The following is a 19,126-nucleotide window of genomic DNA, read 5'->3' as shown; positions in this document are numbered from 1 at the left end:
GATTACAATGTAAAAAATTAAAAACTAGAAATCCACCATTGAAGGCCATTCAAAGCTTTGCTTTCGAAAATAGGATTTTTTGAGTTCGTTAGTTGTTTGGATTGCGTATTGTTCCAATTGATTGAAAATATCAAAAGTAGTTTAAAATTTAAATTTGAAATGATTTGGAGTGAATTTGAGTTAAATTTCAGAAAAGACATAAGGAAGAAGACGAAGTCAATTTTTTGTATAATTATGTATAATCTTGTATAATAGAGTATATGAGAGTATAAACACATCTTATACACTTTTATACATCTTTCTACAAGCGTCCGTGGACGAACTTCTTCCATGATTTTTCAGTTGCAATTCTTTTCAAAATCAGTCCAAAGCTCCATTAAATGACTTCAAATTTTATATACAACCTCCTTATACTATTTCTAACAAACCTAAATAACTCTCACTCCAAATTTTTTATAAAATAAAATTTGTAATTTAAATCCATGTATTTAAGCTTGTTAGAGATATAATTTTCACTATCCAAATGGATTTGGTTTGTTGAACTAATAATTGAGTCACAGTTAATGATTAGAAAATTAACTTAAAAGCTCGAACAATCTATTTAAAAATTAAATAGTAATTTCGAGAAGGTAGAATACATAGGTGACCCCCTAAACTTGACCATATTTTTAATCTAGACACCTAAACTAAGGATAGTTTCTATTAAACACCTAAAATGAAGACAAATTATGTCAATTAGACACAAAATTCACTGCTCCAAACAACAAAGATGTGTGTATATCACTCGCTCCTGATATGACACACTTGGCCAATAATAGTAAAACACGTGAAAATAAAAGTAAAATGGAAAAAATAAGAAAAGAAAACGAAAACGAAAATAATGATGGAAAATTGAAAACCCTCCTCTGTTTAACCTATTCTTCCCCAAAATTCAGTAGATTGTTATACTTTTCTACGCTTTTCTCCCGGTGATAACTTTGATTAAAAATTTATGTGTGCCAACGATGCAAATTCGAGCATAAACAATAAATTATTTAAAATCGTCAAACTTTTCTCAGGGAAATTCTTGTTCATCACCATTAGGACCTTATAACAAAAACACAAAGCTCAAATTTTCAGAGAGAACCCATCTCGCTCTTCATTCTCTTCTTCTTTCTTTTTTTAAATCTAATAATAGTAATGTTTTGGGTTGAAGTATTGGATCTTGTTTTGGTGGTAGAGGTGATGGCAGGTTATTTGAGATTGTAATGATTTTGGTGGTGGAGGTGGAGACCTAGAAGTGATGGTCTCATGGTGGTACTAAGGTGCTAATGCGACAGAGTAGGGAAGGACAATAATAGAAGAAAATGGAAGTAAATCTATTCTGTCGTCTTTTGATTGAATATTAAGGGACAAAATTGACTATAAATTTTTGGTAACTAGAATTGAAATTGAAAGGTAGAGTTGGTAGTATAGTGATAGAGCAACAGTTGTGGTGGGGGAGTTGATGGCAATTGAAAGTAGGAAGAAGTAGATTGAAGAAAAATTGCAAAAAAAAAAAAAGGAAAAAAAATCTCACGCGCCTCAACAGTGGTGTGCTGTGCTATGTCAGCACCATGTGTCTAATTGGCATAATCTGTCTTTACTTTAGGTGTTTGATATGAATTAACCTTAGTTTAGGTGTCTAGGTGAAAAATATGGCCAAATTTAGGGGGTCACCTATGTATTGTACCTTTCGAGAACCTATTGGAGTTAAATGTTGAGTATTAGCCTATTATTTTTGGGCTAATCGATTGTAAATTGAAGAGAAACTTTTAGAAACCACTATGTTTTAGTGGTTATTAGCTAGTTGTAGCAATCATTTACTATATTATTTCCTATAGCTATGTTTTCAGTTTTTTTAGAGTGTATTTGATGTATTTAAGCTACTGTATTCATGAATACAATAGCATTTCTAGGCGTGAAACAGGGGATTACAGCTAGACAAATTTTTGTATTTGAACTGTATAGGACTGTATTCACGACGTGAAACAGGGGATTACAACTGTTTTTAAACGGAAATTGAATCAATTAACATAATAGACACCTAAATATAACTCAATTAAACTTAATTATAACACACAAATTTTGTATTTCCAGTTATAAAAAAGATTCTCACACGAAAAATACCCCAAAAACATAGCAATCTTCAGAGAGATTATATAATTACATTGAATATAGTTAAATACATAAAAATACATCGAATACATGAAGTATAGTAGGTCATCTATAGTGTAAGAACATATGAATACATACTGCAGATACATTTGAATACATATGTACATCTGAATACATAAATTATATTAATTAAAAAATTATATGAATACATTCATGAAATATAGCAAGATAGTGAATATAATGAGATACATGGAATACAACAAGATACAATGAAATACATGGAAATACAACGAGATACATTGAAATACACTTTAAAAAAAGTAAGAAAAAATCTTCAAATTGCTCAGTCTCAAACTCTATCGTCTTTGTTCAAGAACAATCCTAATGTCGTCTCGTCGAGTTGCAGCCTAACCAAACATCTTTTGCACCACAAATACTGTTTCATCGGCTTCAAATAACCAAAGCCCAAACTAAATAAAACTTGAGTCCAATGTTTGGCAGTAACCTAATTTCCGCCGTAAAAAACCAACGAGTGCCAAACCAAACTTTGCCATTTTCCCTTTTCTTTTAACAAATAATTAGCCGCATCATAAGGAAACAGAATCAATAAGGTAAGCCAATAGAAATTCAACTTTGGCGCTGCAAACATGATGTCCTCAAAATCGCCAAATTCAATACAAGGAACTACCATCGACGGAGGAATTGATGAGAGAGAATCCATGAGTTTGTATTTATGGAGAAAATTGGCATTGAAAGAGAGGGTAGAGAAAAATCTGAAAGAATGAGATATAAAAATAATACAAAGCGTATTTTATGGCTTAAGGGTAGAAGGTGACAATAAATAGATATTTGGTTATAAAAATCAAAATGTAGCTGTGAAATATAATTTTTTAAAATGGTATTTTTCTAAAATAAATAAGGTATCAACCTTCGCTATAGCATATAACAATTTCTAAATTGAAATATAGGCTATAAAATTGAAAAGTAGGGAGCATAGTTGTTCTAATATGAAAATTTTCCAATTTTTTTTCATGTCTAACTTAAAAGCTTGTGTCGGCTTGTTTTGCCATGCATATTCTTGAAATGTGTAAATTATGTAAAAAAGAAAAATCCTCTTTATTATGGCAAAATGGCTTATTGTACATTCTTAGACCGGAACATTTTGGAGACTTCTCTGGATTAGAGGAATTCATCAAAGCTAAAAGAAAGGTGCAAGCAGAAATTTTATTTTGTTTTAAATAACATACATCAAATAAAAAAGTAATGACAATTTTTATTAATAACATATAAAAGAAAATACTAATTTAAACAAAATAAAATCATTATTTGATCAAAATTGAATATTTAAATATATAAATGAAAATCTTATGTTTGATAATTCTTTTAAACTATCTGAACTTCAAATTATATATCAATCGAAACAATTTTTGTAACAAAATCTAATAAAAAAGTTTATTCGACATAAATTTAACTTATAATCAAGATTATCCAAACAAAACATCGACATCAAAACTTGTTCAGATTTAAATGCACTAAGTATTCGAGTATTTGAACTAATTGCAAAATATCAAATTTTAGCTAAAGTACAAACGTTGAAAAATTATTTCTAATAACTATATATATATATATATATAACTATATATATTTCTAATAATTATATATATATTTGAACTCAAGCATTTTTCTTCCTCGCATTAGCTGAAGTGCAAGTTCCACGCGCATACTTCCATTTAGGTGTTCCCTTTTTGGGATTTTATCTCTTTGAAAATCAAAATTATAAATATGAAATAATTTTGTCCGATATCAAATGTCTTGCTTTTAAATCTCCATGAGCACGTTTGAATCTATTTTATTCCTACCCAATCCTATACCCATGCATAAGGAAAGTCAAACCGAAAATTAATCGGAATTGAATGGGAAAACTGAAGGATGAGAGGCTCACAGTTCTCCCACTTTCCTGTAGCCTATCTAAACTTTTAAGTAACATAGGGGGAAAACCTGCCAAACTTTTTAATATTACAAAAAGATAGAAGGCGGAGAGAGGAGTTAGAAAATAAAAGGGAAGAGAAATATGATACAAGATATAAATTTATGATAAATTGATAATTAATAATGTAGTAACCAACACATTAAATTGAGGATTGGTTTCAAATGCAATTGAATTACATGTATTATTAATTTAAATTAATACTTACTTAAGGTAATTATAGTTGTCACGACCCGGACTTCCCACCCTCGGGAGTCGTGATGGCGTCTACTAATGTGAGCTAGGCAAGTCAATCCTTAACGGCTTACTTCATTAACAAATCACATCTTTTAACGATTATCAGTGATAGCATAAAAACAGCGAAATTTAATAAATGTACGGAAGACTTAAATTAAAGAAACTGAACAATAATACGGAAATCAACATATGCCTCTACCCAAGAACCGGTGTCACATTACTCACGAACTTCTAAGAGTACTAAATACAACCGTTTGAAAGAAAAATATAAATTGTTTGTCTCGAATACATGAGATAACAGACTGAAATAAAGATAGAGGAGACGTCGGGCCTGCGGATGCTTGCAAGGCTACCTCGGTGTCTCACTAGACTGAAAGCTGGCTCCCGCGCTACTGTTGTTGTCCAAGACCTGGATCTATGCAAAAAAGCATAAAGTGTAGTATCAACACAACCGGTCCCATGTGTTGGTAAGTGTTTGGCCTAACCCCAGCGAGGTAGTGACGAGGCTAGGACCAGACTCTAGATAAACCTGTGCAGTTATATACTATATGGCAGAAAAGTAAACAGGTAATAAGCAATCAAAGCTGGGAAAGGGAAAACATGCTCCGGGGGTAGCAGATAAAACAGAATATCAAAGAATAGTAAGGAAACTACAATTTAACTTCTAACACAGATAAAGAGAAATAAGGCAAGTTTCACTTTCAGTGTCATCTTGTTGTAGGCGTGCAACCCGATCTCATTTCTCATATCTTGTGGTAGGCGTACCACCCGCTCCCATTTTAGTATATCTTGTTGCAGGCGTACCAACCGCTCCCATTTCAGTATATCTTGTGGTAGGCGTACCACCTGCTCTCATTTCATTATATCTCGTGGTAGGCGTACCACTAGCTCCCATTTCATTATATCTCGTGTAGGCGTACCACCCGCTCCCATTTCATTATATCTCGTGATAGACGTACCACCCGCTCCTATTTCATTATATCTCGTGGTAGGTGTACCACCCGCTCCCATTTCATTATATCTCGTGGCAGGCGTACCACCCACTCCCATTTTATTATATCTTGTGGTAGGTGTACCACCCGCTACCTTTTACATTTCATCACACAATCGCAAGAAATCCCGGCAAGGGAACATAAATAATATAATAACTTCTCGGCAAGGGAACACGACAATATTATAATTTTTCCGTCAAAGAAACAACAATATTGAATTAGTCATCCCGGCAAGGGAGAATCAACTATAACCAATCTCAACTCAACTTGTACTCAGTTCAAATATATAAAATGCTCAATCAACAAAGATCATTAAGTAAAGCACCCAAGTGTCATTTAAAAACACAACAACTTTCAATTTAAGACTCACTGTCATGCTTGACACCAACGTATAGATACACGTCACCATGCCTGTACGTCGTACTCAACAAGAAGTAAGTAGCAAGTATGACTCAACTCTTAATCCCTCAAGCTAGGGTTAGACCAAACACTTACCTCGATGCCTTAATCACCACTTAAGCCTCAACTATAGCTTTACCCCTTGATTCCACCACCAATCCGCTCAAATCTAGTCACAAGTTACTTAATTACATCAATAAGTGTTAAATGATTCAACCCCAATGCATGAAAATGAGTTTTCTAAAGTTTTACCCAAAAGTCAGAAATCACTCCCCGAGCCCACATGGTCGAAACCTGAGGTTCGGACCAAAACCGATTAACCATTCCCCCACGAATCCAAATATATAATTTTTTTTGAAATCGGACCTCAAATTGAGGTCCAAATCCCCAATTTTAGAAAACCTAGGTTCTACCCAAAACACCCAATTTCCCTCATGAAAATCTTTGATTTGAATTTGAAATCATGTTAAAAGTTGTTAAGGAGCGAAGAAAATGAGTTAGAAATCACCTACCAATGTTTGGAGAAGAAAGGTTGTTTGAAAAATCGCCTCTTATGTTTTGGGGTTTTGAAAAGTGAAAAATAACTGAAATTCCCATTTATTTATACCCCTCTCAGACGCCCAGTGCGGACCGCATCAGGCCGCACAACCTCCACCACGGATCGCACAAAGACGACCGCGGCCGCGTTGTCCCCTCCCTGAAGACCTGCAGATCAGCACTCGGGGCGGACCGCACAAAGGCGACCGCGGCCGCACAACCTCCACCGCGGACCGTACAAAGCGACCACGACCGTGGTCGCACACGATTTCTTGCGGACCGCACTAGAGGGTTCAGAGACTGCAACATCCTGAACCTGTAACATCTGACTTTCTAAACCTAAGGCATTCCGGAGCCCACTTGAAACTCACTCGAGCCCTTGAAACTCCGACCCAAGTATAAACACAACCTCAACAACATCCTACGGACATATTCGTGTAATCAAATTACCAAAATAACATCACGAGCATCGAATTAAACCTCGAGATCAATAAAATTTCTCAAAACTCTTTTAAACATCACATTTTTTTCAATTAAGGTCTGGATCATGTCAAACGACGTCCGTTTTTAACCAAATTTCATAAGAATGACTCAAGTCATATATAAGACCTGTATCGGACACCGAAACCAAAATATAGTCCCGATACCATTGCTTTCTAATCAATTTTCACTTCAAATTTTCTTAAACAATTTTTGAAAACAATTTCACTTAAAAATTCATTTCTTGGGCTAGGGACCTCGGATTCCGATTCCAAATATTTTGAATAACGAACCAAAATATTACAAATTACTATAATAAATTATAAATTTTAAGTTGATATCCAATTTTAATAAAAAATGATCCTACATAATGACTTTTATTTTCATAATAAAAAATTATATGATCAATTGAGCCAATCAAGGCCGACCACCAAATTAGGCATGCCTGAGGCTAGACTAAGGCCTCATTTATTTTTATGTTTTTTTAAGATTATGACGTCTGAACTTGAATACACATCTGAATATTAAAATGTTTATAAAGATTAAGGCATATGAATCTGAATACACATATAAATATAAAAATGTGTATTAAGATCCGAATACTAAACGATTAAGACTGTTTGATTTTTAACATCTGAATGTATAAAACTTATCTTTATTGGAAAATTAATAAACATAAAATTCAAATGAAATACTAATTAATCTAATATTTGAAGAATTTTTCACCTTGGCGATTTAGGTAAGTAATTGCTACTCGGTTTAGAATAATTCCATGAATCTATACTTAAATCCATCCTTTAATTTCGAAATTTTGGTGGAAATTGGGGGGAAAAGTTCTTAGACCAAGAAATTGAGTTTTGATTGGGATTTGATATCGGATTGGGATAATTTTGATATGGTTAGACTCGTGAGAGTGTGAAGATTCTGAAAATATAAATTTTACCTGAATCCGAGACATGGGCCTGAGGGGTGTTTTGGTCATTTTACATAATTTCGTGTATTAACTTAGACTTTAATTGTAGAATCAATTACTTGAAGTGTTATTCAGATTATACAATTGAATTGAATAGATTTGGGCCATTTGGAGTCGAGTACTCGTGGCAAGAACGTGGTTTCGGGTTGATTTTGAGTCGGTTCGAAGTAAGTGGCTTATCTAACATTGTGTGGGAGACTTTCCCCTTAGGATTGGTATATTTGGTAATTGAAATGCCTTGTACGTGAGGTGACGAGTGCGTATTTGTTCTAATTGTTCGAAATCCGGTTTTCTTTAAGTAATTACTAGTATGTTTCATTTCCTGTCTTTATTACTTGCACTATTAAGCCTATTGTTAGCTTAGGAAAAGCATGTCCAAGTGACTTAATTGCTTTATTTGTTCAACCTGTTTTACCTGAATTCTATGCAGCATGCTAGGATAGAATTACTAGTTTGCTTTAATAAGAAATTTGCCATTTCTGAATATATTTTCCTGTTGCTACTGTGTATTTATTTTGGGACTACGGATGTGGGATTCAGGTAGCTCCCCCTTGTCTGTTTATTTTGGGACTACGGATGTGGGATTCCAGTAGATCCCCCTGTACAGTTATATAGAACTATGGGAATGCACTCGGAAGATTCCCCCAGTACTGGATATTTACATTTGGGACTACGGAACGGGATTCCGGTAGATCCTCGCGCACTATGAGTTGGACTACGGGACGGGACCCCGGAATATCCATTGGATATGTCCATATGGTACTACAGGTCGGTATCCTAGGAGATCCTCGATTGTTATTATTGGTGCTGAGCTGTAATTCTTTTCTGTGTTTACCTTATTTCTGTATAGTTGTTGATGTCCTGTATATCCTGTGTTATTTTACTGTTGTACTTAATTATACTGTTCTGTTCTATACTGTTGACCTTATAATTTTATTTAACCTTAGTAGGGCCCTGGCCTTTCTCGTCACTACCCAACCGAGGTTAGGCTTGACACTTACTGAATACTGCTGTGGTGTACTCATGCCCTTTCTGCACATGTTTTTCATGTGCAAATCCAAGTACCACTACTCAGGCCTCCCATCCTTGAGGGAGGCGACCATTCTAGAGACTTCGAGGTACATCTACCGCATCTGCAGACCGAGAAGTCCCTTTCTATTCTAGCTGTTAAACATTGCCCTTCTGTATTTTCTTCCTTGTTAGATATTCTGTATTTAGACTATAGATATTCCAAAGGCTTGTGTTTCCGTGAATTTTCGGGTTTTGGGATAGTGTACTTGGTTTTGAGAATGTTGTGTTGTGTATGCCGAGCAACATTGTAACTATTGTTTCCATTCAGTTATTTTGGTTTTTTGATTATTTATTCTACAAGTTTCATTTATGTTCTGCATTTCTTAGGCTTACCTAGTCATAGAGACTAGGTGCCGTCATGACAGTTCACGGAGAGCGAACTAGGGTCGTAACAAAAATAGACTATCACTATACAAAAATGATACAAATAGGATGGTCTATGTATTATTTATATACAATAGACTGTCACTATACAATAAATATACTAAATAGACTGCCACTATACAAAAAATATACAAAATAAACCGTCGCTACAGAACAAATATACAAAATAGACAAAAAAATATCAATTAAACTCGTCGATAAATGGCTACATCTGCTCCTACTCAACAAAGGTAGTACATTTTTTATAAAGGCGCTAGGGGACGCTGATTAATATTAAGCATTAAAAGTAAAGAGAGTTATTATAGTGCTGGACTGATCTTATCAAAGGAGTCCCTAGTTTGTCTTTGCGGAAACTAGATAAAGAAAATAAAGATGGTTTATTCCAGAAGTGCTCGCCACACTCGGTGTTAGTATGTGAGCCGCAGTTGCTCCCAAACTTTGCTAGTGTGTGCGCCACTTGATTTCCTTCGCGGTAGACATGCCTAACTTCTGGTTGGTTCAGAGCTTCTAACAGGAACCAGCAATCATGTAGAAGATTCCCATTAGCTTTATGTGAGAATTGTCATGCAATGATTGTAGTAATACATGTCTATCTATTTCCACCATAAACAAAATTATTTTTTGTGAACACAAGTTCTAATACTTTTAGAAGGGCGATTATTTCAGCTTGGATAGGGGATGAGGCCATTGTGTGGTAAGAGAAACTATCAATCCATTGACCTTCGTAGTTTCTAATGATTCCTCCTTCTCCTCAGTTGTCAGAGTTTTTTTGGTATGCATCATCTATGTTGAGTTTATAGATGTTGTTTTATCAGTGTTTTGTTATCATAAGATGTTTGAAGTTCTGATTTGTGAGACAGATATATTCCATAGCATACATAATTATTTTCCTAGTATCAATGTGGTGGAATCGTTATTGAAGAGGTTGTGGTTGCGGTTTAGCCAAATATGCCTAAGGATAATAGGGGTTATTATTGCCATTGTTTGGTAGTAGGATGCTTGCATCTGATGTACAATTTTCTTTTATCCAGTTAAGGTGATTTAAGGGTGTTGGCGGCCTGAGCAACACTCTCCATAAGGCCCACTAGACGAACAAAATCATCATGAAGCACTAGGGTGGCTATGAACCCCTCTAGAACCTGAGGTAGTCCGGCAGGAACAGTCTGGGCTAGAAATTCATCATCAAACTCCACCCGAGGCTCTGCTACTCATGTTGTTGCTCGATCTCTGGGCTGAGCCTTGCCCCCGCCTCGGCCTCTGGCATGGCCTCGACTTCGTCCTCTACCCCTCATAGGAGCTGTCACTGGGGGCTCTTGCTGCTGCTCAGCTGAAGATACGGTGCGTGTTCTCGCCATCTGCGAGAGAATATAATAAAAGAGTTCAATTAGCATTGAAAGAACAAAATCGTACGACAAAGAAGAATAGAAGTGAAACTATTCCTAACTCCATAGCCTTTAGAAGATAAGTACAGATGTCTTTGTACCGATCCTCCAGACTCTACTAAGTTTGCTCATGAATTATGAGACCTAGGCAACCTAGTGCTCTGATACCAACTTGTCACGACCTGGAATTCCTACCTTCGGGACCGTGATATCGCCTAACATTTTACTTGCTAGACAAGCCAAAGTTAGAGAGTTCACAAATTAACTTCAACAAACTTTTAATAATAGAATATAATTAAGTCAATCAAAAGCTAAACAGAGTTTGTGGAATATTATAAAACCCAAAGTAACTGAAACTTTTAGGATCAGGAGTCACAACTCACAAGCTACTACGATTTACTACATGCAAAATCTGAAAGATATTACAATGTTCTGGAATAAAGAAATAGTAAAGCAACAAGTTTAGGAAGAGACTCTAGGATCTACGGACGCTAGCAGATCTACCTTGGTCTCTCGTCGATCAAGTCCAGCTGCTAAACTCGGGGTCAACTCAAGCCAGTACCAAAATCTGCACAGAAAGTGCAGTATCAGTATAACCCACACCATGTACTAGTAAGTGTCGAGCCTAATCTTAACGAAGTAGTGACGAGGCTAGGACAAGACACATACATAAATATGTGCAGTTAAACAATACATGATTACAATAACAACTAGTAGAAGCTAAACAAATAATAACGGGAGGGGGGGAACATGCTAAGGGGGTTACAAGATAAAGAATCACAGAAGTAAAGAAATTTAAGCAGCTAGTACACCTTGAACCAGTAATAACAAGTAAACACAGCAATAGAAAATGAACGACATCAACCTTTGTGCTTTTACTCTCAACCTCATCAGATAATCAATAAAAATGGCACAACATCACCCTTCGTGCTTTTACTCTCAACCTCACCATATTAATCAAATAAGAATGGCACAGCATTACCCTTCGTGCTTTAACTCTCCACTTCACCAAATAAATCAAATAAGAATGGCACGGCATTACCCTTTGTGCTTTTACTCTCAACCTCACCAAATAAATCAAATAAGAAAGCATGGCATCACCCTTCGTGTATTAACACTCTCCCTCACCAGAACAAGGAACAATAATAATAGGGAGATAGAAGTGGCAACAACAAGTCTTACTTTAACATTTTTTTCCACAATATCGACCTCAACTTTGAGTCAATACCTAATCAATACCAAAATTCGTACATATGATAAGAACGATCAACATAACAATAAACTAGTCTATACATGGATAATATAATCATGGAAAGCTACAATTTTATGAATATGACTCATTAGCATGTTATGACTCAACAACAACGCGTAGGTACTCGTCACTTCACCTATGCGTTGTACTCAACATTCAAACACATAGAAAATAGGCAAATAAGACCTAATCTCTCAAGCCAAGGTTAACCACGACACTTATCTCGCTCTGCGAGCCACTCAATGCTCAATTACTGCTTTTCCTCTAGTATCCACATCCGAACCACTCGTATCTAGCCACAATTAACTCAATAACATTAATAATTACTAAAGGAATCAACTAGAATACATGAATTTAGATTTCCCAAACCTTCTCCCAAAAAGTTAAAAATCAACCCCGGGCCCGCTTGGTTAAAATTCAAGGTTCGGAATAAAATCTATTTACCCATTCATCCCGAGCCCGAATAGGGAATTAGTTTTGAAATTCGACCCCAAATTGAGGTCAAAATCCCAGTTTCCCAAAAATCCCTAATTCTACCAAACCCCTAATTCCTACCATGGAAATCCTAGATTTTAGGTTGTAAATTCATGAAATGCAATGGGTAATTAAAAGAAATGGTTTGGAATCACTCACCAACACTTTGGAGAAGAAATTAGCTTGAGAGAATCTTCCCTAGGGCATTTGGCTTTTGAAAATTTGAAAGAATGAGCTAAGTCCCGTAATGGAATTTTAATAGTTGGGCAACAGTATTCATCGCGTTCGCGAGGACATTGTCGCATTTGGGAAGGGCAGCCTCCTAAGGACTTACGCGATCGCGGGAGGCACTACGCGTTCACGAAGGTTTAACCCGCCTCACCTTCGCGTTCATGAGACAAGGCTCGCGTTCGCGTATAGTTTCTTGGGTCCCCTGCCCAGCATAGATAGAGCTACGCGTTTGCGTTCGAAGGGTCGTGTTCGCGTAGAGAAACTCCCCCCAATGCTCCGCATTCGCGACCAGGGTCTCACATTCGCGTAGAGTAAAATCCTCCCCAACCCAGATTCCCCTTCGCGATTGCGAAAATGGCTTCGTGATCAGGAAGCACAAAATAACAGGACACCGGCTGCAGGAAAACACATCAGATTTCTAAGTCTAAAATATCTCGTAGCCTATCCGAAACTCACCCGAGCCATTGGGACTCCAAACCAAACATGCACACAAGTCTAAAAACATCATATAGACTTGCTTGCATGATCAAATCACAAAAATAACACCTAGAACTACGAATTTAGTACCAAATCAAATGAAATTCTCAAGAACACTTTGAAATTCCTATTTTTACAACCGGACGTCCGAATCACGTCAAACCAACTTTGTTTCTCATCAAATTTCACAGACAAGTCTTAAATACCACAATGAATCTGTACCGGGCTCCGGAACTAAAATACGAACCCGATACCAACGAGATCAAATATTAAACAAATTCTTAAAACCATTTAATTTTCTGATCTTCAATTTTCATCAAAAATTCATATCTCGAGCTAGGGACCTCGGAATTTGATTACGGGCATACGCCCAGGTCCCATATCGATGCAGATCCACGGGAATTTGAAAATACGAGTCCGGGTTTGTTTACTCAAAACGTTAACCGAAGTCAACTAAATCAACTTTTAAAGGCAAAAATTATTATTTTCATTAACTTTAAACATAAAAGCTTTTCGGAAACTCGTTCGGACCGCGCACGCAAATCGTAGAGGAATAAAATGAGGTTTTAAAGACTTCGGAACGCAGAATCGAATTCTAAAATATAAGATGACCTTTTGGATAATCACACAAATGCGATATAACCTTTTGGCTAACATAAATATATCCAAAGACCGGTAAAAAGGGAGAATAAGCACATTTACTGTGTATTCTTTAAATCTTTTTTTGTGGGTAAAATTCACTGTGTATACCTAGTTGTTTACGAACTAGGAATAAATGTAGCTAGAGATAAGGGCCTAGAGAAAAGTCTTTGGCACTTGAAGCAAAACAATAGAAAGACTTGTAAACTTAATTTGGAGGCTGATAAGGAGAAACAAGTTAGGTATGCCTAAATCACATAGCTAATACTTGATAATAGCCACAAAAATTAAAATTCTAAGGCTATTTGCAAAATTATAAAAAAAACTGCCAAAAAAATTAAGTTGATAAAGCTAATTCCTCATTTTAGCTACAATCGCTAGTAATCGTGGCAATAACTACCTAAATAGCTATAAATTTATTGCTACAAATAAAATTTGGTAGCTAATCATAATTTTTGTCACGAATCAATAGTTACTGTAGCAATAGTTATCTCTTAGCCACAATAAATTATTTAAAATAAAATATTATAGCTAAATAAATATTTTTGCTTTAAGTTTTAAAAAGTTGTGGCAATAGTTAAATGATATAGTCACAGATTTATTGGTATAATTGAATTATGTAGCTAATTCTTAGTTTTTTGCCACGAGTTGAAAATTACAATAGCTATAGTAACTTTTTAACCACAATAAAATATTTAAAAGAAAATATTGTAGCTATATGAATATTTTTGCTTCAAGTTATTAAAAGTTGTGGCAATATAGGTTAAATTAGCCACATGTTTCTTGCTTTAATAGAATTTTGTAGCTAATCATTAATTTTTACCACGAGTTGAAACTTAATATAACAACAATAACTTTTTAGCCATAATAAACCATTTAAATCAAATATTACTAAATAAATAACTTTGCTTCAAGTTCTAAAAAATCATGGCAATAGTCATTACGATAAAATGATATAACCACTAATTTATTGCTAAGATAAATTTTGTGACTAATCATTAGTTTTTGCCACAAGGTAAATTTTCCGTCACAGTAGCAATCTTCTAGGCACATTAAAAATTTGAAAAACAAAATTTTGTAGTCAAATAAATATTTATCTTCTTATTTTAAGAAAATAAAAATAGTTAGATAATAGTTACTACTATTTGTCATGAAAAAATCAATAGATACAAATTTAAAGTGACGATAAATTTACGAGTTTATTATACTTTAGTCGTACAACTATGATTGTCATTGCAATAATAGTATTTTAACCACAATTAGTTATATGTATAAGTAGTTAGAGTAATTTCTTATATTTCAGTATTTATTTTTAAATAAGTCCTCATAAATTGAAGACTTTAAGAGTTTTTAATAAGTACTTATATTTGCCTTTTATTCGTTTGAAAAGAAAATTATCCGCGCGATATTTTTTTGGTATATGCAGAAAAGTCAATAGTTGCTAAAAAACCCTTTGTAACTGTTGACAGTGTTGATTGTAATGCTTCATTACTTACTAAGAGCTTCACTCACAAAAATTACTAAGAACAAAGTTTACCTTTTTCCCAAAAGTAAATTTCATATTTGGCTCCACATAATGTGTTCAATGAGTCAAGTGAAGTACTTTTCATTGACAAAAAAAAGTTGTTGAAAAATGCATATCTCATTTTTTTTTTTAGAGAAATCCCATTTCTTGCCTAAACGAAATGCCTATAAAAGAGCATATATTTGCAACAACAGTTTGCAGAACGTATCAAGTCAAATAATCCCCCCTTTAATTCCCTCCCAAATGCAGTTCTTCAACTTCTTTTCGCTTTTCCTTTTTGTGTCATTCCTCTTTTTATTTAAGAAATGGAAGAATTCCAATAGCCAAACCAAAAGATTGCCTCCAGGTCCATGGAAATTACCTATTCTTGGAAGCATGCTTCATATGCTAGGTGGACTGCCACATCATGTCCTTAGAGATTTAGCCAAAAAATATGGACCAATTATGCACCTTCAACTAGGCGAAGTTTCTCTAGTTGTTATTACTTCTCCTGAGATGGCAAAAGAAGTACTAAAAACTCATGACCTCGCTTTTGCAAATAGGCCTTTACTTGTAGCTGCCAAGATTTTTTCTTATAATTGGATGGACATTGCCTTTTCTCCTTATGGCAATTACTGGAGACAAATGCGTAAAATTTGTCTCTTGGAATTGCTCAGTGCCAAAAATGTCAAGTCATTCAACTCAATTAGACAAGATGAAGTTCATCGTATGATTGAATTTTTTCGATCATCTCCTGGTAAGCCAGTTAATGTTACAAAAAGGATTTCACTTTTCACAAACTCTATGACATGTAGATCAGCATTTGGACAAGAATATAAGGAGCAAGACGAATTTGTAGAACTAGTCAAAAAAGTGTCAAACTTAATGGAAGGGTTTGATGTGGCTGATATATTCCCTTCACTGAAGTTTCTTCATGTGCTCACTGGAATGAAGGCTAAAGTTATGAATACACACAATGAATTTGATGCCATTCTTGAAAATATCATCAATGAGCACAAGAAGACTTCAAAGAGCGATGGTGAATCAGGAGGTGAAGGTATAATTGGTGTACTGGTAAGACTTATGAAAGAGGGAGGCCTTCAATTTCCAATCACTAACGACAACATCAAAGCTATCATTTCTGTACGTACTATATACTGCATATTTCTATCTTCATTATTAGTACTCCTTCTATTCTATTTTTTGTGGAACTTGTTTTTATCCTATTCTATAAAGGACGACGTATTTCTATATAAGAAATAATTTAACTTTAAATTTTCTGTTTTACCTTTAATGACATGTTTTTATAGCCACAGGAATTTCATGACATATTTAATACCACAAGTTCGAAAATTATTTCTGTCTTTCTTAAACTTTGTATCTAGTTATACCGTGCCATATAAAGTGAAATTGATGAAGTATTATGATTTATCTTTAATACTAACGTTCTCAAATTGCATAATTAATTTCTGTACTTAAAGAGTCACTTTAGTTAGCTTTCAATTAGGACAACTAATCTTACTTTCGTCATAAAATTTACACATTCGAAAATTACAACAAATGTTATTTCAATCACCACAACTTGGCATTAGGATAACGAAACAAGTAGCAAAATAACATGATAATTTTTTTTGTGTGTGTTTTTGTCATTGAAAATTTAAAAGTTCCTTTTGGTGTAGAATAAAGGTAGTAGCACAAACGTAGTACAAATATTTTATTTGAATATTTCAGTAGAAACTTGTCAAGAAGTTTGTAAGATAAATGAATATTTTAACTTGCTCAAAATGAAGGACCTATTTGCTGCGGGAACAGAAACTTCATCAACAACAATTAATTGGGCCATGGTCGAAATGATGAAGAATCCAAGTGTATTTTCCAAAGCTCAAGCAGAGGTAAGAAAAATCTTGAGAGGGAAAGAAACTTTTGGTGAAATTGATGTCGAGGAGTTCAAATACCTAAAAATGGTCATTAAAGAAACTTTCAGACTCCATCCTGCACTACCTCTTTTGCTTCCAAGAGAATGTAGAGAAGAAACTGACTTAAACGGCTACACTATTCCATTGAAAACAAAAGTCGTGGTTAATGTTTGGGCAATGGGAAGAGATCCAAAATATTGGGATGACGTAGAAAGCTTTAAACCTGAGAGATTTGAACACGACTCTATGGATTATATTGGTAATAATTATGAATATCTTCCCTTTGGTAGCGGAAGGAGAATTTGCCCTGGAATATCATTTGGTTTAGCAAATGTTTATTTTCCACTGGCTCAACTGTTGTATCACTTTGACTGGAAACTCCCAACTGGAATCAATCCAAGTGAACTGGACTTGACCGAGGCGGCTGGAGTAGCTTGTGCTACAAAGAATGACCTACACTTGATCGCTACTCCTTATCAACATTGTCAAGAGTGATCTCATGGCGTCAAACCTTTTCTTAAAAGAAGAATCTTACAAAGAATGACCTACACTTGATTGCTGTTTTGGTATTTACCTATTTCTAATATTTTGTGTCTTCTTTCATATAGAAATATGCCACTATAGTTTTCGACACAAGCTGTCTCATAAGATTTTCTGTTGTTTTTATATTTTGGAATAGAATATACTTACATCCTTGTATTATGAAGAGGAGATCAATTGATGGTGTCATCATATTCTGTTTGTATACTTTTGATCTTTTGGGCTATGTGCGATTTTAAGGTGGTGAATCTATTCCTTGTGAGGTAGGATTTTATTTACCTGTTTACTTGTATAATATGGATTCCTTATGCTACTAAATATGTTACCTTGTATACTTCAAGTTTGCATTGATGCAGTTTATATATGTACCTCCATATTTTCTTCATAGCAATTTTTAGAGCTGGTTAACTGAACAACACAATAAAAGCAAAAATGAACTAGTGATCACACTGGTCATCATAGTTATGATTGCTTATCCAAGTTTAAAGCCTTTGAGAAAAATGGTAAGCAGATGAAGTTAAAGAGGGTTAGAGAAGATAGGATTTAGTGTACATCTCAAAGAAAAGAACCCAAAAATATTTGGATGTCTAAAAGTAACCAATAATGTGTCTTGCAAGCTAAGGTGAGAGGGAGAAGAACTATTTGATAACGGTTGCTCAAGGTATATGACATGAGACAAATCAAATTTCTTCACCTTGAAAGCTTTCCAAGGAGGGAAAGTGGCCTTTGGCAACGGTAAGAAAGGTGAAATGATTGATGTAGGTAAAATAGGAAAGCCACTCTCCCATGCTATAGATAATATTTGTTTGTTAATGGTTTAAGGCATAATCAGTTGAGTATCGCATATCTATGTGATAGAGGCAATAGGGTTGAATTCACTTCTGATGGTTGCACTATTGTGGATGAACTCGTAGGGCCTATAACGAGCTCTTAAAGTTGTCTTAGGAATATGTGATGCTCTTTTCTTTAATTAATGGTATCCATAAATCAAGTTAATCTTAAAAAAGAAAGCACTATATAATTGATCAAATAAGTAATCAATACGTGATAAAGAATGCTTGTTGTTTATGGTGGCCTTGTTCAACTATACGTAACCAATATAAATATACGTTGACTTGTCCTTGTTCTTCACAAACAAGATTAGAGCATCCTGAAATAAGACACTTGGTCTAATGAACCCCTTGCTCAACAAGTCCTGTAACTGCTCATTTACCTCCTTATGGCAGGAATCATCTTATAAGTTGGGATTGTCACGATCCAAAATTTTCACCGAAAACGTGACGGCACGTAACACCACTTTCTAGCCAAGCCATCAACCAATAAGTAAAAACGGTGTCAAAATAATATGTAAATAAAAGGACTTATTCTTTTGAGTGCATGAGCTCCAAAGAATAAGTAAATACACGGTCTGAATAAAATATAATACTGTCTGAAACACTAAACAATATTAATGTGAAATAAGGAATGGACGTCAAAGCCTGCAAAGGGATCAACAGTGCAACCGCAAAATCTCCC

The 19,126-nt window shown here is 34.8% G+C and overlaps 1 protein-coding gene across 1 annotated transcript; it reads left to right on the top strand.

Moving 5' to 3' along the window:
- The first annotated feature begins 15,368 nt into the window (after positions 1–15,368).
- On the top strand, positions 15,369–17,818 carry LOC104212006 (premnaspirodiene oxygenase-like). Its single transcript, XM_070156243.1, has 2 exons — positions 15,369–16,298; positions 16,946–17,818. The coding sequence occupies exons 1-2, from the start codon at positions 15,420–15,422 to the stop codon at positions 17,564–17,566; spliced, it is 1,500 nt and encodes a 499-aa protein (XP_070012344.1). The 5' UTR covers positions 15,369–15,419; the 3' UTR covers positions 17,567–17,818.
- Positions 17,819–19,126: the final 1,308 nt, after the last annotated feature.

The sequence above is a fragment of the Nicotiana sylvestris genome, chromosome 9 (genome assembly GCF_000393655.2).
Source record: "Nicotiana sylvestris chromosome 9, ASM39365v2, whole genome shotgun sequence".
NCBI classification, from domain to species: domain Eukaryota; kingdom Viridiplantae; phylum Streptophyta; class Magnoliopsida; order Solanales; family Solanaceae; genus Nicotiana; species Nicotiana sylvestris.
Note: the sequence above shows the minus strand (reverse complement) of the source record. Positions and strands in the feature narration are given on the sequence as shown.

Excerpts from the sequence above, each read along its gene's own strand:
- LOC104212006 (XM_070156243.1), top strand. The coding sequence starts at position 15,420 with ATGCAGTTCTTCAACTTCTTTTCGCTTTTCCTTTTTGTGTCATTCCTC. Across the intron at positions 16,299-16,945 it reads ACATCAAAGCTATCATTTCT|GACCTATTTGCTGCGGGAAC; the intron begins GTACGTACTATA and ends CTCAAAATGAAG.